We start from the raw sequence: 27,195 nt of genomic DNA, 5'->3' as shown, positions 1-27,195 counted from the left end.
GTCGAAACTCTTAGATCTCGGCATCCAAAATGCTAAATGGATGTCGAGACCTCAAGATTTCAGCCTCAAGGCTAATATCAACACGAGGTCTCAGCCTTAGGATTGAAACCAAAGGTGACGATCACGGAGCCGAAGGCTTCGGCCTACTAGGCCGAAATCCAAATAGACAACATTGTTCAAATCACGTAAAAGTCGTATGACAATTAGGATTCTAAATCACATATAAGTAAAAAGTCTTTAAAGTAAAATTCTACAATTTAGGACCAAAATTGTAACACCTGGCTAAGTTCCGGCACCGGAATTCCAATTTTCCAGCGGAATTTCCGTTGAAATCTGGAATCTTAAGGCCGGAATCCCTTAGAATGGTGAAAATAAAGGTTTTCTAAAATATTTTTATATGTTCTTATGGTTTTAATGAAGAAGGAAATTGAGTTTTGAAAGAAAAGACCAAGGAGGAAAAAAGCCAGGTTCGGCCGCCAAACCTCATGTTCGGCCTCCGAACATTGGCCTCTTGCGGAGGCACTTTTGGCCTCCGAAGGTGGTCTGGCCAGCCACCTATAAAAAGCCCCTTATCCGAAAACGGACGAGTTTTCTCTCTCTATTTTTGAGCATAGGTGAGATTTCGCCCTCCTTTGGTTGATTTTATGTTTTCCTACAAATCAATTATGTTTTTGATGAGTTTTTACCCTTATTTTGAAGTTTTTAAGCTAAGATTAAAGTTTTGAAGCTTGGAGACCCCGGAGCTCGATTTCTCCCAATCTCCAAGTTTGGATCACCTCTCCTCTCGATCTTCAAGAGGTAAGTGTAGATCCATACCCTTTTTTATGTTTTAAGTATGTTTTATAAGGGGGTTATGGGTTGTTGATGCATGTTTAGGTTAGTTGTGAAAATGTTAGGGTTTATATTGAATGTATGCTCTATGTATGTTTATGTGATGTTATGTTGGGGTTTAGGCTAGTTTTATGCCCCTATATGCTTAAGAATGTGTTTATGCATGCTTTGGTGTGTTGAGTTTGAGTTTGGAAGGTTTTGGGAGGCTAGATGTGGAATGGCAGAATCGGGTTCTGCCACTCAGAAGGATCCAGGTTCGGCCGCCGAAGCCATGTTCGGCCGTCGAACCTGACTGTGGAGGCAGTTTTGGCCGCCTAAGCTCGCCTCCGAAAGTTGAACTTTCGGCTCTGGAGAGGAGTTTCAGCAGCCGAAGGTTGGTGACTTTCGTCTCTAGAGTGAAGTTTCGGCCGTCGAACCTGCCCCCGAAAGTGCTTGACTTTCGGATCTGTAGGGACCTTCGGCCGCCGAACCTGCCGCCGAAAGTCCTCTGTCCAGCCTTCCCTTGCCTGTTTTGCATGCATGTTTTATGATGCTTTGGGGGGTTTTGGGGGCTATATTTAGAGTCTTTATAGAGTATGTTTGGTCCCTCATTTGAGTCCACCTGTGTAGGTTCGGAGCCGAGAGACCGAAGAGACCAGCAGTGAGCTAGCTGCTTCAGAGTTAGTTAAGCGTCAGTCAGAGGTGAGTAGAACTAAACTAATCTTTTATCTCAAGAAATCAAATGTTTTAAGCATGTTCACGCATCATGTATATGTAATAGGTTGTTTGCATTAGACTTCACGAATATGCTGCACTGCATAACTGGTTGTTGATGTGGATGGACAACAGGACGACCATTAGCCCTCTACATATTATGTTATGTAATGAAAGACCAGAATTGCCCATTCTACGCCCCTGGCACGCAATTTATGTAAGTAAAGAAGTCATGAGGAGCTCCACCGAGGGCCGGGCACAGAGTAGAGGGATTTTTGGGTCAGTCCATCCTTAATGTGTATTGTTTGTGTTGTGGTGCATTCCATATGAGCATATGATTATTTAACTGTTTTATGGTTCTGCTCACTGGGCTTAGTAGCTCACCCATTTCCCCTAACCCCCAGTTTGCAGGTCAGAGGTAGCTCAAGAAGTCAGCAAGAGTAATAGTTATGTTATGTAATAGAACAGTAGTGAACATGATATGGAACGAAATGTAATATAATGTAATGTAATGTATTATGGATAGAATTGTGCTTTGCCCTAGTGATGTATGGTTAAACCCTTTTATACATGATCTATATGAAATATTTTAATGATGAGGTATGTTGAACCAAGCTTGACGTATGAAATGTTGACCCTACTAGAGCATTTGATGAGGGCTCTAGTATAGGGGTTTTGTGTTTTTGGCTATGGTGCATGCACAGGTCAAGCTTGCATATGAAAAATTTAAAATGTTATGAAAATGTATGATCATGTATGGGTTTTATCAGGTACACAGGTTGTATAGTAGGTTTGCTACGGATCCCGGCGACCTTAAGTCGATCTGGATCCTAGCGCCGGTAGCGGTCCGGTTTCCGGGTCGTTACAAAAATAGATTTCAAAAAAGAATCCTACTTCTACCAAAAATCAACCAACTTTAGACCTATAAAAAGACACCTCATGTATATACTCTTTTAATCAAACTATTCTCTATACCTTTTATTTTAAAATTTCTGATAAATCACTTACTGACCTAAGTATCACAAAAATTATCCACAACCAACCATTCCGTATTTATTTATTTTACAAATTTATACCCGACATTATATATGCTGAGGATACCATCACTAAATACTATTATTGATATTAATTACATTACATTTTACATATATTTTAGGACAAATCTATACATGAATTTACTTGAATTTATATTTTACTAAGTATAAAACCAATCTTTATTCATATTAATTACATAAAAGCTGAAACATGGTAAAACAAAGATTTTTTTTATTTTTTAAAAAGAAAAATAAATAATTTTAAATTCTGTACAATAAATTAAATTTTAGCAGATTTATCAAATGAATATAAAGTACGTTTGGTATAAAACTTACAAAAAAAGTGTTTCTCTAACATATTTTAAGAGAGTAATTATTAAAAGAGTAAAATAAATTGATAATAATTGAATTAAGAAAAACTAGATATATATTTGCACCAATAAACTTTATTAAAAAAATTTTATAGCATCTTAAATTTTTATAACGTTATTTTTTTATATAAATTATTCTTATGATCATTATTATTATTAATTTTAAATTAATTAAATTTAATTATTCATTATTATAATAAATTTATAATAAATATAGTTCACTCTTTATTAAAAATTGATTACATTAAACTTTTATATTTCATTCAATTAAAGTTATTATTTTTTTATTAATCACATGGAGTTTTTATGTGTATATATTTTAATCAATTAAAGTTATTATTTAATTAATTAAATTAAGTGTATTTTATATTAATTTTACTGTACACTAACTTTAAAAATGTATTAGAATTTCAAAATTAATCAACCACATTAATATTTTATATCATTTTATTTTATTCCATTAAAAACATAATATTAGTTTAATTTATTAATATTATTCCTATGTAAATAATGTAGAAGGAGTTTTATTTTAAAACTGAGTTTGAGATGATATTAGAATTCTTATTTTTTTTACTATAATTTTATAAGTTGAAATTTATTCAAAGTATTGATTAATTTAATTTTGTTATTAATTAATTTAAATAAAAATAATTCCTTTTTAGTATAATATTAAATTATTGTATATATTTTCATATCACATTATTAGAATTTTATAACTTAAAATTTTTAAAATATATTGAATTATTTAATTTTTATTAGCGAATAAATGTTAAATAAGATTATTCATTTATTTTTATAATAATAAATTATCTTATATATTTTTTGCAATCCTATTATTTCTCCCCCAGCCTTTGTTTTTATTTATATTGTTCAAATCCTATTAAAAAGATCCTAACTTTTACCACTGTAATGTCTCGTCTGCGAATAAAAAGAGACCAAGTATTTGTTCAACATTCTTATTAGACTTGCCACTAAAAAAAAAAAAAAAAAATTACACATGAAAAAATCTAGTTGAAAATTATGCACTTTCATTTGTAATTTAATATACGATCGCAAACTTTATGTAAATTTCATATGTAATATTTTTGAAATGAAAAATAAAATTTTTTATTATATATTCTCTCATTTATAAATAAAATTTTATGTATAAACAGATAATTTATTTGTAAATTCATTTATGATATAAAATGGACAATCTATTTATAAAAATATTTATGATATAAATGTCTGATATGAAATATATTTGTAATTCAAACTGTTTATATATTTGTAAAATTCATTTAAAATTCAAATAATTTATTTATTTATAAATTCATTAATCATACAAAAAATTAAGTCCATTTGTAATTTAAACTTATCTATTTATGGACATTGCTTGCTAAATTATATACGACACCGTTTGTAAATGTAATAAAATATTTATTTATAAATTTATTTGTAATTTTATAAATATACTTTTAATTTGCGTTTCTCTTTATAATTTTTATGCCACTAATCTAAAACACCTGTAAATATCAAAAACCCAATATTTATACAATCAACTACAAATATAGTGCATTGAAACAATAAATCAAAAATTATTTCGAACATAAATAATTCAATACAACACCAAAATGAAATTCATAATTAAAAGTATATTTTTATTGTAAACATAAAATTAAATAATATCTACAAATGTAAATAACAAATAATCCACAAGTAACGGATAAAGATTTTTGATCTCCTCATCTAATCCTTCTTCATCTGAGACTCACAAGAAAGGACTGAATGGAGGAGTTACTGTTAGGGGTGTGAGTGAAACGATCCAAACTTTGAAAAGCTTAAACTTAATTTCTTAAAAGTTCTTTGAGGTTGAGTGAAACTCAATTTTTACTTATTTCGAACTCCAATCAAGTATCGATAAATTCAAACTTGCCCCATTTAGTAAAGAAACTTAAACCTCATTTAGCAGACAGACTTAAACGAGTTGAGTTTTTATCAAGTTTAATATCGAATAATTCATGAACAGTTCAATTTATGTACATATATAATGATTTTTAGTTTAAAACTAATATGTTCAACCGTTAATGGAAAAAAAAATTTTGTACTTTGATTTTATTGTAATTACACTCTATACTTTTTTTTTTGTGTCAATTAAACCCTTATCTTTTAAAGTTGTTCTAATTATACCCTACTGTTACTTGTGCCGTTAAAAACTAACAGAATTGCCACGTCATTCGCCATATCAATATCATATCAGTATGACACATCAACAAATTTCACGATTAAATCGATAATAATTTAAAAGTTTAAGGTATAACCGTAATAAAATTAAAAATGTAAGATTTTTTTAGCAATTATCTATTTTATTATAATAATTATTTTTTGGGAAATAGAGGAGTGAAAACTGAATTTATAATTTCAGATGAATTACATATTCTTTTAGTCACTTAACCAAGTTATACTAGACAATCAAATACTTAATTTTAATTCAATAAATATATATAAAAATTAACTCACAAACTTGTAAAGAATGAGCTCTTAAATCTTAACGATCCAAATATCTGCAAGTTTGAAAAATGTAATTAAACTATGTAGACTTGAACTTTAGAAAATTTAGGTTGGCTTATGAAAATATATGCATGATTTGAATTTATTTATCTTATGATGTTAATCTCAGCCTACTTAACGAGATAATTTACGAGCCTATTTGTGAATCTGTTCATAAACTCGGAAAAGAGTCGAGCACACAAGTTTTAACGAGCCGAATACTATGGAGTTCAAACTTGACTCGTTTACTAAACAAGTCTAAAAATTAAGCTCGAACTTGGCTTGTATATAAATTAGATCGAGCCCGATTAAATTTTTATCGAGTCGAATCTCAAATAACTCACAAACAAATAATTTAATTCATTTATACTCCTAACTACTGCACCATGCCAAAACTGTAAAGTATTGTCACAAGAACATTTCTACTTAATCGTGAGCGATACAATTTACTAAAAAAACATGACCTTTTTACTTAATTTCACCTTTTTCGATAGGTGAGCATTAATCTAATTAATATTAAATAATCATATAGATTTTACACACTAATCTTTATAAGTGTCTCTTTCCTTCAGACACTTTTATCTATTAGTGATCATTAATCTAATTAATATTAAGTAATCATAAGCAAAACCACGCATTATTTACCATTCCCCATCTAAGTAGCCTCTTTTTGACAACAAGTCTACTATAGATAGCTAACCAGGTTATAAAACTGTGCCTGGGAATACGCTCACCCCACACCACCTTCCACCAATTAACCACTCCACCCTTCCTTCTTAGGACTTTCCAAGTACTATTAACAGTGTAAGTCTATGAGTTTCCATTTAATACAATCTGCCCATTCATTGCTTACGTAATATTTCTGAACCTCTTCCCAGGCTCCTTCCATAGTGGAACCCAATGGATTAGGAAGCCTCCACATACCATCCCTCCAAACCTCCCTCACCTTAGTATGTCTATGATGTCAGAATATCCCATATTCAACTCAGAGACCTCTCAACAAGACTTTTCCCACCCATGCAAGGGTCATACCAAAATGAAAAACCCCTCTTCCCAACTTATATGCACAATGCTTTCTAAAACAATCTCTAATTTTCACCAATTCTTTCAAGATCAACTAGCATTACAAGGTTTAGAGATCCCCAAAAACTGAGGCTTTTCAACTTATTCCTCACCATGTACCCTACCAGCATAGGATAATTATTTAGCAGACCATGAGTCAATTCTACTAGTTATTATACTAATAAGCTTCTGAAAATGCTCTTTTTTAATACTAGTAGATACCAGAGGTAATCCCAAATAGATAACAGGAAGAAATGCCTCCCTGAAATTGAGGAATTGTAGAATTTGCTGCTTAATCTCCTCTAGCACTCTTGCAAGATAAACACAGCTCTTAGACTCATTTACTTGCAATCCTAAAACCTCCTCAACTTCAAGGCCTCTCCAAGCCCACAGACCAAATTCCTAGCCCCATGACAAGACAAAAACAAATCATCTACAGAGCAAAGTGACTCAATGTTGCTTCCTTACACCCTTTACGAAATTTGAACCAGATTTTCAATTGCATTTTCGTTTGCAATTTTTATTTAACCGATCCAAAATAATTACAAATATCACAAAACCAACCTATTAAATGCATAATATAACACAAATCAACCACAAATCTGATGTATTCAATTATAATAAAAAGAAAAGTCTTTTGAACTTAAATTTGCACATAAATAATCTAGTACAACCACAAAAAAATGTATAATTAAAAGTATATTTTTGTAGTAAATGCCAAAACAAATAGTACCCCAAAATGTGTACAACAAGTAATCAACAAAAATCCTGGATTTGCTCATCTAATCCATCTTCATCTCAGGCATGTGGGAAAAGACCCGATGGACTGGTGGAAGACATACTGCACCATGCTAAAGCTCAGATGTACCTGTTGCAAAAGCTCAAATTAATACTTAAACTCAACAAGTAGGTGTTAAAACTTGCACTCAAGGAGTAAGTATTAACTCTAGTTCAAGTTATAAGTATTAACTCAAGGAGCAATAGATATAAATTATTTTGAGCATAAACTTACTACAAGTAATAAACTAGCAATAAATAGAAATCATTTTGGGAGCATAAACTTATTACAAGTAATGCAAGTATATGATAAACTAGTAGGTGTTAAATTCTAATGGACGGAAACAGGCATGAGTAGCTTTGGTAAAATGATACAGAAAGCAGGTGTTAACACCTGCTAGTTCACTGATTTAACACCTGCATTCTTACTAGTAAAAATCAAAATATATGATCCAATCTCCAAGTTATTGTCCTAATGCAGCATGTTTACTGAAAAATGATAGCATCTTAAAAGGTCATTGAGCACAAAAGTAAAATAGATAAAGATTCTTAAGCATTATAGCATGGAATCAAGTAGTTTTAGTTCTCAACTCATTTTTAGGACTAAGCTCTCGAGTTAAGGCTGTAGTAGCAGCCCAAAAAAAAATTGTAAGGAAGATGGTGGGTTTACCAGCAACTTGATCATTAGAAATCTATGACCTCCATTCATCAACAATCTTATATCCAAAGAGGTCTAGTCCATGTCTGAGTTCAAGAGAAAGGCACAAACATATCATGGTTTCCACTGCAGGTAATTTACAGTGTTAGAAATTTTTGTTTTGTGGAAGAGAATCACAGCTGATTGAAATTAAACATGAAATTTGAAGTTAGTTAAATTACATATCTACTACATTTGAAGAAGGTAATTACCAAGTTTCTCTCCAAGACACCATTGAACGGTCAAGATATAACAATTTTAGTTTGCTGATCCCTCATTGCACCCCTTTAGAAGCCTCAGAACGATTTCGTAGTTTGCTTAGAATGAGATCATTATTCTGCGATAAATGTACTACCAATTCTGTGGTAGTAGCATCAGCAGAGAACCCCTTATCAACCATTTCGTTGATTAGTTCTGATGCTTTTGGTAAATCCTCATGCTTGAGAAACCCTTGAATGATGATATTATAACAACAATTATTCGGTAAACATCCTCCCTTTTCCATGTCTCTAAAAATCTGATATGCTTTGTCCATTAATCCTTCTCGGCAGAGTCCTTTCATAATTGCACTATATATATGAACATTAGGTTGTAAACCATTTTCAAAAAGACTAGAAAACAGTTCCTTGGCATCATTAATCTTGCCAGCTTTGCACATACCATTGATCAGAATGCAATAGGTCACAAGATCAGGCTTCAACTGACTTTCCTCCATTTCTTTCAATAGGGTGAGTGCTTCATCGAGATTCCCCTGTCTACACAAGCCATTAATCATAATTGAGAAGGTTACTATATTTGGCTGTTGACCATGAGAGCACATATTCTTAAAGAGCTCCTGTGCAGTTTGGGGCCTCCTTGCTTGAAACATACCCTCTATAAGAGTAGAATAAGTAACAACATCAGGAACTAAACCTTTATCAGACATTTCATCAAAAAGTTCCTTTGCATCATCTATCATTTTGCACTTACAATATCCATTGATCAAAATGCTGTAGCTAAAAATGTCAGCTATTTCATTGGTCAGATCAAATACCTTTCTAGCCTTATCAATTTCCCTGCACAGACAATATCCATCCATCAATGAACTATAGGTGACAACACTAGGTTCCACACCTCTTTGAATCATTATTTTGATTATATTCTCAGCACTTGAAACCAGTCCTTTCTTACAAAGAGTGTCGATCAATATATTGAAGGTAAAAACATCAGGGGATATGTTCCTCCCCACCATTTCTTTCAACAAGGCCAAAGCTTCCTTGAATTGGTCTGAAATGCAAAGACCATCGATTAAGGAACTGTAGGTGACCACATTAGGCTCTACACCTCTTTGAATCATTACATTGAATGTATTTTGAGCCTCTGCAACCATTCCATCCTTACAAAGAGCGTCAATCAATACATTGAAGGTATAAACATCTGGTAATATGTTTTGCTCCACCATTTCATTCATCAAGGCCAAAGCTTGGTTCTTTTGGCCTAATTTGCAAACACCGTGAATTAAACCAGTGTAAGTGATGACATCAGGTGAAATGCCCTTATTCCTCATTTGAGAGAGGAGCTCTAAAGCCTCACCAACTAGCTCATCCTTGCAAAGGGCGTCAATGATTGCACTGTATGTCACAACATTTGGCTCACAACCTCTATCAGCCATTCCCTTTAGTAGCCCAATAGCCACACTTGTTTTCCCAAATTTACACATTCCATTTACTATCACATTATAAGTATAAACATTAGGTTGATAACCACGTGCAACCATATCATCGAAAAATTCTACTGCTTTGTCGATTTTACTCTCCATACAAAGCCCATTAATTAAGGTAGTAAATGTCACAGTGGTAGGCTCCAATCCGAATTTGAGCATCTTACCAAAAACAGAGAAGCCAAAATCCCCGAGGTGTAAGTGGCAGAAGCAATTAATTAAGATGCTAAGAGAATAAACATCGTGTGAGATTCCTAGAAATTCAATTGTTTTGGACATGGAAAGGACAGTGTGATATTGTTTCATTTTCACAAGGGCAGATAAGAATCTATTAAAATGAACCCTAGAAGGCAGAGGATTCATATGAATTACATGATTAAAGGAAGCAATGGCATCATGAAGGCGGGTAAAAGAAGCAGATTTGAAGTTATTTGTGAAGAAGCGTGCATCTTCAAGTGTGGAAGTAGAAGAATGGCAATAATTGGTAAATAAGAATAGGAATGGAGATTGAATGGTACCAATTGCCCCTTGTAGCTGAAGATGGAAGCTCCTGCTCTTCCTCCTCCAAGGCATCTTCATCATCATATCTCTCTTCAGTTGTTTTTAGGGATGGATCGGAGATTGGGAATGAGGAAAGGAAATAGAGAATTGGAAAAGGAAGGCTCTCTGCCTGCTGGTAAAGGAAATGCATTACTCTGTTGTTTATATGCACCACATTTTGTAATTTTTTATTAAATTTTCATATAAAAATATTATTTAATAACAAATTAAATTTATATAATAATAATTTATCATTGCTAAAGTGCTATTGGCTATTGCCTATTTGTAGACATTGTGTATGTTAATTATACATATATATTACTTCTATATTATTTTTTTTATACAATATTGGGTACCTAATTAAAGGCGGTTATATAAATAGTTAATTTTATTTTTAATATTGAATAAAATTTCATGAAAAATCTAATTGATTTTTATTTTATATAATTTTTTATTATTAATTATTTTATTTTAAATTAATTTTTTTACCAAGCTTTACTTTTACAAAAGTTATTTAAAGCATTTTTTATTTGAATAATATTACAATTTTAATTAATATAATAAAAAATTAATATACAAAATGATTTCAATATAATAAAATTTTAAAATGCTCAAACTCATTTCATATATTTGGCATTTTCAATTTTATTTGTTATATTTACTAATATTTTATTCGATAAGAATATTAAAGTTTTTGATTTTATAAAACTCAAAATATTTTAATTGAGTGATTTCGAAATAGAAATCGAATATGTAATTTTAATAAAACATAAAAATTTATTAGTAATTCAATCATATAGAAAAGAATTATTCAAATTTTTTTAAAGTTTCATATGACAATCTCTTGTAAGTTTTAGCAGTTTATCAAACTTATCAGTAGTGTAAGCAACACGATTGGCCCATCAATCTTGGAGTCGAGATCACTATCATGAAACTGTTTAATCGGTTCTTATAATGTCGAAAACTTTAGATTCTCTATTGGAATTTGATATCTCTTGCCCTCGTCATCCACGTATATGGTTGCATAGCCCTTTTTAATTTGCGGTGTTTTAGTTTTCAGATCAGTTGAACTGGAGAGTAATTTATAAGAAAAAAATGACTTGATTGCATATCATTGACCTAAAATCCTAGGGAGAGAATCCATTTTCCTGTTAAAAACTCTCCACAATGACATTATTGATCAAACTTTTCTAAATTAAAAAAAGATTTGAGAGTGAAAAAACTCGAAAGGAAATTCAGAAGAGTAATTGAAATTCAATTTATATATATGGATAACAAGTGAGATAAAATTTAGAATTTTAGCATTAAATAAAATATTTTAGCTGGATTAGTTTATTAATTGATTTTAAAAAAGTTGCAAATTAAAGCAGTGAAGAATAGGGGTGAGCATTCGGTCGGTTCTGTTCAAAACCGAATCGAACTGAATAAACCGAAAATTGAAATTTTAGTATTTATGAAAACCGAACCGAATCGATTTTGGTCAGAAACCGAATCGAACCGAACCGGTCTGATTCGGTTCGATTCGATTCGGTTTAATCGGTTTCAATTTTTAATAATTTTTTTATTTTTTACAATTTATTTTTAATATTTTAAAATTTAATTAAAATATTTTAATTTTAATATGATTTAATTTCTCTATATTATTAAAAAACTATATTATTATTACTAATCGGTTCGGTTCGGTTTTTTCGATTTTTTTCTGATTAAAATCGAACCGAATCGATTTGACCAAAATTTCTGAAATTTAAAACCGAACTGAATCGAAATAAATAAAAAACCGAACTGAATTTTCAAATTAATTCGATTCGGTCGATTTTTTCGGTTTGAACTGAATACTGCTCACCCTAGTGAAGAGGAATTTTTATTAATTATCTAATTTTTTATATAATAATAATAATAATAATAATAATAATAATGATAATATTATTATTATTATTATTATTAAATATTATTATTATTATTATTATTAAATATTATTATTATTATTATTATTATTATTATTATTATTATTATTATTATTATTATTATTATTATTATTATTGCAAATAGGCAATTAAATTTGGGCTCCTATTATCTTAATATCACATTTTATATGAATATATTTAATCAAAGTATCTAAAAGAATTAAAATAAAATAACATTAAGAAAATAAATAATTTTAGTTGATTTTTTTACTATAATTGAAATATTCAAATTTTAATTTTATTTGCTAATATCTGTTATTTAATAAAATTACCGTTAATATACATTTTTTTAAAAAAATTATTATAGTCAAATTATATATAAATTATAACTAAAAAACTTTATCCTAATACAATATAAATTTCAAAATTAATAACAATAATAATATATTTTTATTTTATTTAAAATTATTAATTTTCAATAATAAATTGTACTTAGTGATTTATAATTTGAAAGATATGACAAAATTCTAAATAATTTTATATTTTTATTCTATGTAAAATACTCAATCTATGAAAAATTTTAATATTATATTTGTTAATAGAACATAAATTAAATTAAAATAGTAAATTAATTGAACAAATCAAATTAAAATATTTTAAATAATGTATATTTATATAATTTTTTAATCCATTAAAATAGGAGTGAACATGTGGAATTTATATGCAAATTAAAATATTATATTATAAATTAATTAAATAAATTATATTAATAAAAATAAATTATAAATTTTCCAATGTAACTATTAGTATTTATAAATAATAATGGGGAACGAAAGTTAAAAAAAAAAAGAAGCAAATATTTATTTTTTAATTAAATTTATATGGAAATGGATATTTTTAAAGTAATTGGGTTTTCCATTTTTCAAAATTTGTTTACAAAATCGATTTTATTTTTTCTAAAACTACCTTTTTAAAAAATATTGAATTTACAATCTCACATAAATATTACCACATTTATTTATGGAAATTAGAATTTTAAATTCATAAAAATTATTTAAATAATAAAATATATTATTAGAAATAATATAAAAGATTAAGTATATTTTAGACAATTCAATTATTTCCCATTCCCATTTGTTCTTCACCCAACAGCTAATGTTTAACATCAACACAACTAGGTTAGCTGCTAAATTTAATAGTCTGCTAAAGGAGAATTTGAGAGCAATATTACCAACCGATCGTCTCTCATTCCAAAATTTCATTGTCATCTCATTCCCCACAGCAAATCTGATATTAATTCAAGGAGAGAAGGAAGAGTTCATCGAAAGTAGCATAGCCTCGAATGTCTTTCTGACGGGAAAAAATGCAATTTCCTGGAGCAAGAGAGATACCCTTCTCCACATTGAAAGAATATTTGGATAGAAGAAGTTGAACTCAGAGTGAATCCCTATGATTTTCAAATCTCCAAAGCCATTTGAACAAAAGAGCTTGAATTTGAAGAGAGATCTCTTTCATGCCTAAGCCTCCATTCTTTTTAGGCAACAAAAGAGTATTCCATTTAATCAGATGAAGTTTCTTTGTATTGACATTTTTCCTGCCACCTTCTTTGATTATACCTGTGTTATATATAGAGCTATCCTGCCTTTTATGAACTTGTTCATAAATAAATTTGGACAAAAAGTCCTGTTAAATAGCTGAAGCTAAACTAGCATTCCAATCGCTAGTAGGACCAATTGCAGTTGCTTGTCCATCAACACATTCAGTGGCTGCATACGTCTGATTTTCATCGTCTTCTTTTGCTTTTCCCTCAATTCCCATAACATTTTCTGTTGTCTATACTTTTAGTGACATTTCATCCAACCAACAGCCGTAGAAGTCTAGTGATTCTCTTACCATGTACTCTGGGATTGTACATCCTGCACCCTGCATTTATAGGGTAGTCTAATTGTTAAATCAATTCTCAATTAAAGCACACTGGTTTATAATCATTATTTTCATTATTATTAAAAATATAATAATTAAGCAAAAAGAATTGCTTATACCTTTATTGTTAGAAAAGTAAAGTTCTAATCATATCCTTGCAAGTACCTACAAGAGAAATGATAGCATTTTAAAAGGTCATTGAGCACAAAAATAATAATAGATAAAGATTCTTAAGCATTGTAGTATGAAACCAATTAGTTTTAGTTCTCAACTTAATTTTAGGATTGAGCTCTGGAGTTAAGGCTGTAGTAGCAACCAAAAATAAAATTGTAATCCAAGACCTCCATTCTTCAACAATCTTATATCAAAGAGATCAAGTCTATATCTGAATTTAAGCGAAAGGCACACACATATCACGGTTTCCACCACAGGTCATTTGCGGTGTTAGAAATTTTCATTTTGTGGAAGAGAATCACAGCTGATTGAAATTAAAAATGATATTTGAAGAAGTTAGTTAAATAAAATATCTATTATATTTGAAAAAGGTAATTACCAAGTTGCGGTCCAAGATACACTTGAATGGTCAAGATATAACAACTTTAGTTTGCTGATCCCTCATTGCGCACCTTTAAAAGCCTCAGAATGAGATTATTATTCTGTGATAAATGTACGACCAATTCTGTGGTAGCATCATCAGCAGAGAACCCCTTATCAACCATTTCGTTGATTAGTTCTGATGCTTTTGGTAAATCCTCATGCTTGAGAAACCCTTGAATGATGATATTATAACAACAATTATCTGGTAAACATCCTACCTTTTCCATGTCTTTAAATACCTTATACGCTTCATCCATTAATCCTTGTTGACAGAGTCCTTTCATAATTGCATTATATACATAAACATCAGGTTGTAAACCAATTTCAAAAAGACTAGAAAAAAGTTCCTTGGCATCATTAATCTTCCCAACTTTGCACATACCATTGATCAGACTGCTATAGATCACAACATTAGGCTTCAACTGACATTTCTCCATTGCTTTCAATAGTGTGAGTGCCTCATCGAGATTCCCCTGTCTACACAAGCAATCAATCATAATTGAGAAGGTTACTATATCTGGCTGTTGACCATGAGAGCACATATCCTTAAAAAGCTCTTTTGCATTTTGGGGCCTCCCTGCTCGAAACATACCCTCTATAAGAGTAGAATAAGTAACAACATTAGGAACTAAACCTTTAAGAGACATTTCATCAAAAAGTTCCTTTGCATCATCTATCATTTTGCACTTACAATATCCATTGATCAAAATGCTGTAGCTAAAAATGTTAGCTATTTCATTGGTCACCATCAGATCAAATACCTTTCTAGCCTTATCAATTTCCCTGTACAGACAATATCCATCCATCAATGAATTATAAGTGACAACATCAGGTTCCACACCTCTTTGAATCATTATCTTGATTATTTTCTGTGCATTTGAAACCAGTCCTTTCTTACAAAGAGTGTCGATCAATATATTGAAGGTAAAAACACTAGGGGATATGTTCCTCCCGACCATTTCTTTCAACAAGGCCAAAGCTTCCTTGAATTGGTCTGAAATGCAAAGACCATCAATTAAGGAATTGTAGGTGACCACATCAGGCTCTACACCTCTTTGAATCATTACATTGAATGTATTTTGAGCCTCTGCAACCATTCCATCCTTACAAAGTGCGTCAATCAATACATTGAAGGTATAAACATCTGGTAATATGTTTTGCTCCACCATTTCATTCATCAAGGCCAAAGCTTGGTTCTTTTGGCCTAATTTGCAAACACCGTGAATTAAACCAGTGTAAGTGATGACATCAGGTGAAATGCCCTTATTCCTCATTTGAGAGAAGAGCTCTAAAGCCTCACCAACTAGCTCATCCTTGCGAAGGGCGTCAATGATTGCTCCGTATGTCACAACATCTGGCTCACAACCTCTATCAGCCATTCCCTTCAGTAGCCCAATAGCCACATTTGTTTTCCCAAATTTACACATTCCGTTTACTATCACATTGAAAGTACGAACATCAGGTTGATAACCACGTGCAACCATATCATCGAAAAATTCCACTGCTTTGTCGATTTTACTCTCTATACAAAGCCCATTAATTAAGGTCGTAAATGTCACAATGTTAGGCTCCAATCCCAATTTGAGCATCTTACCAAAAACAGAGAAGCCAAAATCCACAAGGTGTAAATGGCAGAAGCAATTAATTAAGATGCTAAGAGAATAAACATCGTGTGAGATTCCTAGCAATTCAATTGTTTTGGACATGGAAAGGACAGTGTGATATTGTTTCATTTTCACAAGGGCAGATAAGAATCTATTAAATGGAACCCTAGAAGGCAGAGGATGCTTATGAATTACATGATTGAAGGAAGCAATGGCATCATCAAGGTGGGTAAAAGAAGCAGATTTGAAGTTATTTGTCAAGAAGCGTGCATCTTCAAGTGTGGAAGTAGAAGAATGGCAATAATTGGTAAATAAGAAAAGGAATGGAGATTGAATGGTACCAATTGCCCCTTGTAGCTGAAGATGGAAGCTCCTGCTCTTCCTCCTCCAAGGCATCTTCATCATCATCGATCTCTCCTCAGTTGTTTTTAGGGATGGATCGGAGATTGGGAATGAGGAAAGGAAATAGAGAATCGGAAAAGGAAGGCTCTCTGCCAGCTGGTAAAGTGGTAAGGATAACAAAAGGAAATGCGTTACTAGTTGTTTATATGCACCACATTTTGTATTTTTTTTATTAATTTTTCATATAAAAATATTATTTAATAACAAATTAAATTTATATAATAATAATTAATATAGTGATAAAAAAAATTTAATAACAATAAAAGTTATTATTAAATAAAAAATTATTATTTTCTTGTATAATAAATTTAAAATATGATAATAATTAAATACATAACAAGTTCAATTTCTACTCACAGTAAATTTATATAATTTATAAGTTATATTATTTATTAATTTATAATAATTTTAAGTGATATTTCATTTCTTCTTTTTCCTATATGACATTTGGAGAAAATATGTATTTTCACTTTAAAACCTTATATTATTAATAGTTATATACGTGCCATTAACGAGAAAAGTTAAGAATATGTTTATTGTCATTGCGATTTTTTTTTTATATATATATAACTTTTATTAAATTATCGTTAAAAATTTTAAAATTTTATTTCATCAGTCAAATTCATATTATTAAATAAATATTTATTTAATTAATTTATAAAATATATCTTTATTTTATTATTATAAAAAATTATTATTTAATATAAAAAAATTTATTAATTAATTTTGAAAAATAAAATAAAAAATCCTTTAAATTTTAAAAAATATATTAATTAGTCATTTTATTAGTTTTAATTATTAAACATTTTATTATTTAGTTTTTATGATATTAAAAATTTATTAATTAATTTTTTAGTTTTATAAAAATATTTATTAATTAGTTTATCCGTATTAAAAATATTTTAAATTTTTTTATAAGTAAAATTTATTATCTAATTTCTATGATATGTTGTGTAAACATAATTTATTAATATTTTTATATAAAAGAGTAGATTATTATTGAGAATTTTCCATGAAGTACCCAAAAAATTAATTTAAGATAGAAAAGAGTGGATTATTATTTGACTTTTATATTTTGTCAAAATTGACCGTTTAATTTTTTAATTTTGTCATTTGGTTAAAATAAAATTTTATATTATATATAATTTAATTTTTTCTAATTAAAGCTAAAAATATATTTACTAATATTTTATTAGATAAAAATATTAAAGAATTTGAGTTTATAAAATTTAAAATATTTTAAATGAATAATTTAGAAATAGAGATTGAATGATTAATTTTAATAAAATGGAAGGACTTATTAGTAATTTAAACATATAAAAAAGAATTATTTAAAACTCTCTAAAGTTTCATATGATAACCTCTATAAATTTCAGTAGTTCATTAAATTTGTCAGTAGTGCAAGCAAGTACGATTGGTTATCAATCTTGGAGTCGAGATTACTGTTTTAAGACTGTTTAATCAGTTCTTGTAATACTGGAAACTTCAGATTCACTACTGAAATTTGATATCTCTTACCTTCAAAATTTATGTATATGGCTACATAGCCTATTTAAATTTGTGGAATTTTAGCTTTCTAATTAGTCAAACTTGAGAGTAATTTATAAGAAAAATATGACTTAATTGTATAACGGTGTCTAAAATCTTAAAAAGAGATTTCATTTTCCTGCTAAAAAGCTCCCGCCTTGATATTATTGGTAAAATTTTTTTAAATTAATAAAAGATTTAAGAGTGAGAAACTCGAAAAAAAATTGTATAGTAGAGAAGAGTAATTGGAATTCAATTTATATATATATATATATATATGTGGGCAATCAGTGAATTTTTTTATAAAATTTAAAATTTTATTATTTTAAAAATTATTATTTTGCTATTAAATATCATATTTTAAAAATTTATATTATTTCTTATTATTATATAAAAAATTTATATTTATTTTTATATAATTAGTTTTTAGAAAAATAAAAACACAAAAATTATAAAGTGACACTTAACCCCTAAATTAGCTGTTTTTTTTATTATTATTAAAACTATACGTGTAATATTTTTTATAAAATATTTTTTATGAAATAAATAAAGTTTTAATTTCTATATTACCTTTATCTAAGGGTTTGGTGTCAAACGAATAGCAAGATAGTGCACATTGACAGACTCCTAAGCCTTTTGAAATTTTTGAAATTTTTTTAAGGTGTATAGATAATTTTTCTTAAAATATGAAAAATTATTATTAAATTTTTATATATTTTAAAAATTTACCAATTCGACCTTATTTCAAAATTATTTAATTAAATTATAATTATATTTTATAATTTTAAATTATTTAATATATTTATCAAAGAAATTTTTATTATTTAATCTCTCATCTTCTATATTATTTTTCAATTCAAAAAATTTACTTTTCATTTTTAAGATTTCAAATTCAAATCTCCACTTAATTTTTTTTTTAAGTTATTCACTCATTATTTAATTTATTTTTATAATACTATTTTTATTATTAAATTATAATTTTTTTTATTTATCTTACTTTGTTATTAATCTATTTATAAAATTAAAATTATACAAAAATAAATTTTAATGAGTTAAATTTTTTTTTTAAAAAAATAAATTTTAATAGTAAATCCTGTATTAAAATATTATATTATTTTTATAATTTTTTTATAAATTTACATGTTTTAACAATAGTGAAAAGATTTTTTTTTTACAGTAAATATAATTAAAAATCAACTCTACAATAATAAATCATAAATAATTGATGGATAACTTATATTAAAAAATATATTTACAAATATTAATAATGATATCATTAAAAATATATTTTAATGAGTGAAAAATAGATGAAAATAATGATGATTTAATTATAATAGTTTATTTATTTTTTAATAAAAATTTATTTTCTGAATATAAATTTTTCACACATATTAAAAAATAATTTATTTTATAAAATTTTCAATTATACTATTTTAAAAATATTAAATTTTATTAAATATTAAGAAATATTTTGAATACTTATTTGAAAAAATAATAATCAATGATAGATTAATTTGAAAATAATATAAAATTAAATAAGATTATAATAGTCAATTATATATTATTATAATGAAAGAAAGTGAACAATAACTTTAGAATAATAATAAAAAAATTAATAAAATAATAAAATAGAAGTTATTTATTTAAATCGGATAAAATAATAAAAAATTGACAAAAATCAATGATAGAAAAAATAAAACTTGAAAAAGGAGGTATATAAATGGTAGATATAATCGATAAAATTACTGAGAAATTGCCATGAAGGGTCTGAATTATTATTTGGTTATTATATTTTATCAAAATTGACTATTTAATTTTTTATTTTTATGTTATTCGATTAAAATAAATTTTTATATTATTTATTTATTTTTTAATTATATATATAATTTAATTTTTCTAATTAAAATTAAAAATATATTTACTAATATTTTATTCGTTAAGAATATCAAAGAGTTTGACTTTATAAAATTCAAAATGTTTTAATTTAATGATTTGAAAATAGGGATTAAATAGCTAATTTTGATAAAATATAAGGATTTATTAGTAATTTAAACATATAAAAAATAATTATTTAAAACTCTCTAAAGTTTTATATGTCAACCATTTATAAATTTCAGGAGTTCATCAAACCTATCAGTAGTGCAAGTAAGCACGATTGGTCCATCAATCTTGGAGTCGAAATCACTATCGTGAGACTGTTTAATAAGTTCTTGTAATGTCGAAAACTCTAGATTCTCTATTAGAACTTGATATCTCTTTCTCTCGTCACCCACGTATATTGCTACATAACCCTTTTGAATTTGCGGTATTTTAGTTTTTTGATCAGTCGAACTAGAAAGTAACTTGTAGGAAAAAGATGACTTGGTTACATGTCGTTGACCTAAAATTTTCGAGCGAGAATCCATTTTCATGTTAGAAGCTCTCCACGATGGCATTATTGATTAAAATTTTCTAAGTTAAGAAAATGTTTGAGAGTGAGAAAACTCAAAAGGAAATTTTATAGGAGAGAAGAGTAATTGGGATTCAATTTATATATATGGATAAAGATTAGATTTTTCTGATAAAATTTAGATTTTTAGCATTAAATAAAATTTTTTAGCTGGATTAGTTTATTAATTGGTTTTAAAAAAAATTGCAAATTAAAGCAGTGAAGAAGAATTTTTATTAATTATGTAATTATTTTCATTTTAATTTATTAATGTTAATCGGTAAATATGGTAATTAAGTGATGGTTAAGTTTATAATTCTGAGAATAAATAAAATTTCTTGGTTTTATGGTTTTAAGTTTCTTAAGATGGCAGATTTAGTTTATAGGTCAGTAGATTTTTTTGTTAGGAGTTTGAAATGGGATAGATTATCACAAATTATATGAAATATTCACACTAAATTAATTATTTATAAATTCCATTTGTATTTTAATAATATTAATTATTCAAATTTTAATAATTATTAATTTTTTAACATGTATAATATTTATTTTTAATTATTTTATTTATAATTTTATTTTAATATATAAAAAATATTATTCACAAAACTGTACTCTTATTAAAAAAAATAAAATTTTTTATTTTAATAGTATTAGAATTTTAATAATTAATAATAGTCTTAATATAAGTAAATTATTAAAATATATAATAGTTTTAATAAAATACTCAATCTATGAAAATTTTAATATTATATTTGTTAATAGAACATAAATTAAATTAAAATAGTAAATTAATTGAACAAATCAAATTCAAATATTTTAAATAATGTATATTTATATAGTTTTTTAATCCATTAAAATAGTAGTGAACATGTGGATTTTATATGCAAATTAAAATATTATATCATAAATTAATTAAATAAATTATATTAATAAAAATAAATTATAAATTTTACAATGTAATTATTAGTATTTATAAATAATAATGGGGAATGAAAGTTAAAAAAAAAAGAAGCAAATATTTATTTTTTAATTAAATTTATATGGAAATGGATATTTTTAAAGTAATTGGGTTTTCCATTTTTTAAAAGTTGTTTACAAAATCGATTTTATTTTTTCTAAAACTACCTTTTTAAAAAATATTGAATTTACAATCTTACATAAATATTGCCACATTTATTTATGGAACTTAAAATTTTAAATTCATAAAAACTCTAAAATAAATTTATTTAAATAATAAAATATATTATTAGAAATAATATAAAAGATTAAGTATAATATTGACAATTCAATTATTTCCCATTCCCATTTGCTCTTCACCCAACAGCCCGTATTTAACATCAACACATCTAGGTTAGCAGCTAAATTTAATAGTCTGCTAAAGGAGAATTTGAGAGCAATATTACCAACCGATCGTCTCTCATTCCAAAATTTCATTTTCATCTCATTCCCCACAGCAAATCTGATATGAATTCAAGGAGAGGAGAAAGAGTTCATCGAAAGTAGCATACCCTCGAATGTCTTTCTGAAGGGAAGAAATGCAATTTCCTGGAGCAAGAGAGATACCCTTCTCCAAATTGAAAGAATATTTGGATAGAAGAAGTTGAACTCAGAGTGAATCCCTATGATTTCCAAATCTCCAAAGCCATTTGAACAAAAGAGCTTGAATTTGAAGACAGATCTCTTTCATGCCTAAGCCTCCATTCTTTTTAGGCAACCAAAGAGTATTCCATTTAATCAGATGAAGTTTCATTGTATTGACATTTTTCCTGCCACCTTCTTTGATTATAGCTGAGTTATATATAGAGCTATCCTGCCTTTTATGAACTTGTTCATAAATAAATTTGGACAAAAAGTCCTGTTAAATAGCTGAAGCTAAACTAGCATTTCAATCTCTAGTAGGACCAATTGCAGTTGCTTGTCTCAGTGGCTGCATATGTCTGATTTTCATAGTCTTTTTTTGCTTTTCCCTCAATTCCCATAACATTTTCTGTTGTCTATACTTTTAGTGACATTTATTCCAACCAACAGCCGTAGAAGTCTAGTGATTCTCTTACCTTGTACTCTGGTACTGTATCTTGCACCCTGCATTTATAGGGTAGTCTAATTGTTAAATCAATTCTCAATTAAAGCACACTGGTTTATAATCATTATTTTCATTATTATTAAAAATATAATAATTCAGCAAAAAGAATTGCTTACACCTTTATTGTTAAAAAGGTGAAGTTCTAATCATATCCTTGCAAGTACCTACAAGAGAAATGATAGCATTTTAAAAGGTCATTGAGCACAAAAATAATAATAGATAAAGATTGTTAAGCATTGTAGTATGAAACCAATTAGTTTTAGTTCTCAACTCAATTTTAGGACTGAGCTCTCGAGTTAAGGCTGTAGTAGCAACCAAAAATAAAATTGTAAAGGAGATGGTGGGTTTACCAGCAACTTGATCATTAGTAATCCATGACCTCCATTCTCCAACAATCTTATATCAAAGAGATCAAGTCCATATCTGAATTCAAGCGAAAGGCACACACATATCATGGTTTCCACCACAGGTCATTTGCGGTGTTAGAAATTTTCATTTTGTGAAAGAGAATCACAGCTGATTGAAATTAAAAATGATATTTGAGGAAGTCAGTTAAATTACATATCTATTATATTTGAAAAAGGTAATTACCAAGTTGCGCTCCAAGATACACTTGAATGGTCAAGATATAACAACTTTAGTTTGCTAATCCCTAGTTGCGCGCCTTTAAAAGCCTCAGAATGAGATCATTATTCCGCAATAAATGTACTACCAATTCTGTGGTAGCAGCATCAGCAGAGAACCCCTTATCAACCATTTCGTTGATTAGTTCTGATGCTTTTGGTAAATCCTCATGCTTGAGAAACCCTTGAATGATGATATTATAACAACAATTATTTGGTAAACATCCTACCTTTTCCATGTCTTTAAATACCTTATACGCTTCATCCATTAATCCCTGTTGGCAGAGTCCTTTCATAATTGCGCTATATACATAAACATCAGGTTGTAAACCAATTTCAAAAAGACTAGAAAATAGTTCCTTGGCATCATTAATCTTCCCAACTTTGCACATACCATTGATCAGACTGCTATAGATCACAACATTAGGCTTCAACCGACTTTTCTCCATTGCTTTCAATAGTGCGAGTGCCTCATCGAGATTCCCCTGTCTACACAAGCCATCAATCATAATTGAGAAGGTTACTATATCTGGCTGTTGACCATGAGAGCACATATCCTTAAAAAGCTCTTTTGCATTTTGGGGCCTCCCTGCTTGAAACATACCCTTTATAAGAGTATGATAAGTAACAACATTAGGAACTAAACCTTTATGAGACATTTCATCAAAAAGTTCCTCTGCATCATCTATCATTTTGCACTTACAATATCCATTGATCAAAATGCTGTAGCCTAAAATGTCAGCTATTTCATTGGTCACCATCAGATCAAATACCTTTCTAGCCTTATCAATTTGCTTGCATAGACAATATCCATCCATCAATGAATTATAAGTGACAACATCAGGTTCCACACCTCTTTGAATCATTATTTTGATTATATTCTGTGCATTTGAAACCAGTCCTTTCTTACAAAGAGTGTCGATCAATATATTGAAGGTAAAAACATCAGGGGATATATTCCTCCCCACCATTTGTTTCAACAAGGCCAAAGCTTCCTTGAATTGGTCTGAAATGCAAAGACCATCAATTAAGGAATTGTATGTGACCACATCAGGCTCTACACCTCTTTGAATCATTACATTGAATGTATTTTGAGACTCTGAAACCATTCCATCCTTACAAAGAGCATCAATCAATACATTGAAGGTATAAACATTTGGTAATATGTTCCACTCAACCATTTCATTCATCAAGGCCAAAGCTTGGTTCTTTTGGCCTAATTTGCAAACACTATGAATTAAACTAGTGTAAGTGATGACATCAGGTGAAATGCCCTTATTCCTCATTTGAGAGAAGAGCTCTAAAGCTTCACCAACTAGCTCATCCTTGCAAAGTGCGTCAATGATTGCATTGTATGTCACAACATTTGGCTCACAACCTCTATCAGCCATTCCCTTTAGTAGCCCAATAGCCACGTTTGTTTTCCCAAATTTACACAATCCGTTTACTATCACATTGAAAGTACGAACATTAGGTTGATAACCACGTGCAACCATATCATCGAAAAATTCCACTGCTTTATGGATTTTACTCTCCATACAAAGCCCATTAATTAAGGTAGTAAACGTCACAGTGGTAGGCTCCAATCCGAATTTGAGCATCTTACCAAAAACAGAGAAGCCAAAATCCACAATGTGTAAATGGCAGAAGCAATTAATTAATATGCTAAGAGAATAAACATCGTGAGAGATTCCTAGCAATTCAATTGTTTTGGACATGGAAAGGACAGTGTGATATTGTTTCATTTTCACAAGGGCAGATAAGAATCTATTAAATGGAACCCTAGAAGGCAGAGGATGCTTATGAATTACATGATTGAAGGAAGCAATGGCATCATCAAGGTGGGTAAAAGAAGCAGATTTGAAGTTATTTGTCAAGAAGCGTGCATCTTCAAGTGTGGAAGTAGAAGAATGACAATAATTGGTAAATAAGAATAGGAATGGAGATTGAATGGTACCAATTGCCCCTTGTAGCTGAAGATGGAAGCTCCTGCTCTTCCTCCTCCAAGGCATCTTCATCATCATCGATCTCTTGTCAGTCGTTTTTAGGGATGGATCGGAGATTGGGAATGAGAAACGGAAATAGAGAATCGGAAAAGGAAGGCTCTCTGCCTGCTGGTAATGTGGTAAGGATAACAAAAGGAAATTGGGAATTGTTTATATGCGCCACATTTTGTAATTTTTTTAATTAATTTTTCATATAAAAATATTATTTAATAACAAATTAAATTTATCATTTTATAATAATAATTTTATAAATATAAATGCAATTAAGTCTCTACTTTTATTGAAGAGTTAAATAATTTTAATTCAAAATTTTAAATAAATTAAATCTCTATATTATTACTCAAAAGTCAAATAAATCATAATCTAACATAATATTATTTTTTAATAATAAAAATTTTTATATGATAAAACTTTTTTTTTTATAATTTTAAAAATTATTTATTATATTTATATATTTTTAAAAATTTTATGATAATTAAAATATTAAATTTTAATATTTTAAATTATAAAAATAATATTTTATTATTAAAAAATCATTTTAAGTTAGAATCTATTTAGCCTTTAATAAAATTATATAGTTTAATTAGCTTAAAGTTTTAAAAATTTTAAATTAAATTTATTTGATTCTTAATAAAAATATAGAGAATTAATTAAATTGATTTTCATAAAAATAATATTTTATTATAACCGTACCTTATATTTAATTAAATTTATTTGAAAATTAATTAATTTTGTTAACTTTATATTTTTAAATAAAATATTATAAATATAATTGTAGAATATTGATTTTTTATTTTATTAAATAATATTCCTTATTGAATAAATAATTATCAATGTATATTTTTAAAAATATTATTATAGTCTAATTGTATATAATATAGATGAGGAAAAAATAAATAGTTTATTGTTTAATTTTACTCTAATATAATTAGAAATTTAAAATGAGTAACGTTATATAATTTTTTATTATTAATTACTTTATTTTAGTATAATAAAAATTAATTTTTTTTTACAAAGCTTAACTATCATGAGAACTGTTTGGCACATTTTTATTTTGACATTTTATTTGAATAATATTATAATTTTAATTAATATCAGTAAAAAATTAATATATAAAATTATTTCAAAATAATAAAATTTTGAAATGTTAAACTCACTAAATATATTTTGCATTTTAAATTTTATTTATTATTTTATTTTATTATTAATAATATTAACTTAAATTTATAATAATTAAATTATTTCTATACATTTAATATATAGTATATTATATTATAAATTATAAAAAATCAGGTACTAATATTGAAGGGAAGAGAGGCCTTCTCTTTTTATAGGGAAGGAAGGAGAACTCTTCATCTCTTATAATTTACCTATATGAGATTAAAATTAAATGGATATAAATAGATTTATAAAGAGACAGTAAAATTAAATGATACGAACGGATCGATAAGTATAATTATCTTTTTAATTGTATATTCTTTATACTTATTTTATATCAATAAAATAATCATATGCATTCCAATAACAGATATCATCTTGCATGAAATGAAAAATATAACGTCATGAATGTTTCTTCAATTTTAGCTTCAAAATTTTTAAGAGTTTAAAAGATATCTTATTGTAAAGATAAGAATCAACTTCTTAATTTATATTAATAATGCATTGATTTTTCCATTAGCAATCTAATAAAAATTCGTTGGTAAATTAATTAATAAGGGATTTCTAATAGATTACGATCCGTTATTAAAATGTCGGTATTAAATTTTTACCAACAGTTTTTAATTTCGTCAGTAAACTAGTGGATTTACTAATGGAATTCCCGCTATTATTACTAATAGATTTTAAATTATTAATAAATTTTAAAT

General features: G+C 27.9%; 2 protein-coding genes across 9 annotated transcripts in view; both read right to left on the bottom strand.

Annotated features, from left to right (window-relative positions):
* Positions 1 to 25,434, bottom strand: part of LOC110622665 (pentatricopeptide repeat-containing protein At3g22470, mitochondrial) — a 45,161-nt gene extending 19,727 nt beyond the window's left edge. For 4 of the 7 annotated variants that reach the window (XM_043959754.1, XM_043959752.1, XM_043959750.1 and 1 more), the window contains exon 1: positions 23,293 to 25,434. In XM_043959754.1, the coding sequence (XP_043815689.1) occupies positions 23,354 to 25,348 (1,995 nt within the window). In that variant the 5' untranslated portion in view covers positions 25,349 to 25,434 and the 3' untranslated portion in view covers positions 23,293 to 23,353. Of the gene's footprint in view, positions 1 to 22,355; positions 22,701 to 22,819; positions 22,866 to 23,051 lie in introns of those variants that run through there. The other 3 variants (XM_043959755.1, XM_043959751.1, XM_043959753.1) reach the window with 3 other exon arrangements.
* On the bottom strand, positions 7,549 to 16,779 carry LOC122724531 (pentatricopeptide repeat-containing protein At3g22470, mitochondrial-like). Of its 2 annotated transcripts, none has more exons than XM_043959773.1 (3): positions 16,603 to 16,779; positions 14,735 to 16,179; positions 7,549 to 8,349 (listed from the first exon to the last, which is right to left on the bottom strand). In XM_043959773.1, the coding sequence occupies exons 1-3, from the start codon at positions 16,667 to 16,669 to the stop codon at positions 8,269 to 8,271; spliced, it is 1,593 nt and encodes a 530-aa protein (XP_043815708.1). In that variant the 5' UTR covers positions 16,670 to 16,779; the 3' UTR covers positions 7,549 to 8,268. The 2 variants fall into 2 exon arrangements, with proteins under 2 accessions (XP_043815708.1, XP_043815709.1); XM_043959774.1 differs by lacking the exon at positions 7,549 to 8,349 and adding an exon at positions 14,207 to 14,225 and having other exon boundaries at positions 14,614 to 16,179.
* Positions 25,435 to 27,195: the final 1,761 nt, after the last annotated feature.

This window comes from Manihot esculenta, chromosome 9 (genome assembly GCF_001659605.2).
Source record: "Manihot esculenta cultivar AM560-2 chromosome 9, M.esculenta_v8, whole genome shotgun sequence".
In the NCBI taxonomy this organism is placed as follows: domain Eukaryota; kingdom Viridiplantae; phylum Streptophyta; class Magnoliopsida; order Malpighiales; family Euphorbiaceae; genus Manihot; species Manihot esculenta.
The sequence above is the reverse complement of the archived record's forward strand: the minus strand, read 5'-3'. Positions and strand labels throughout refer to the sequence as shown.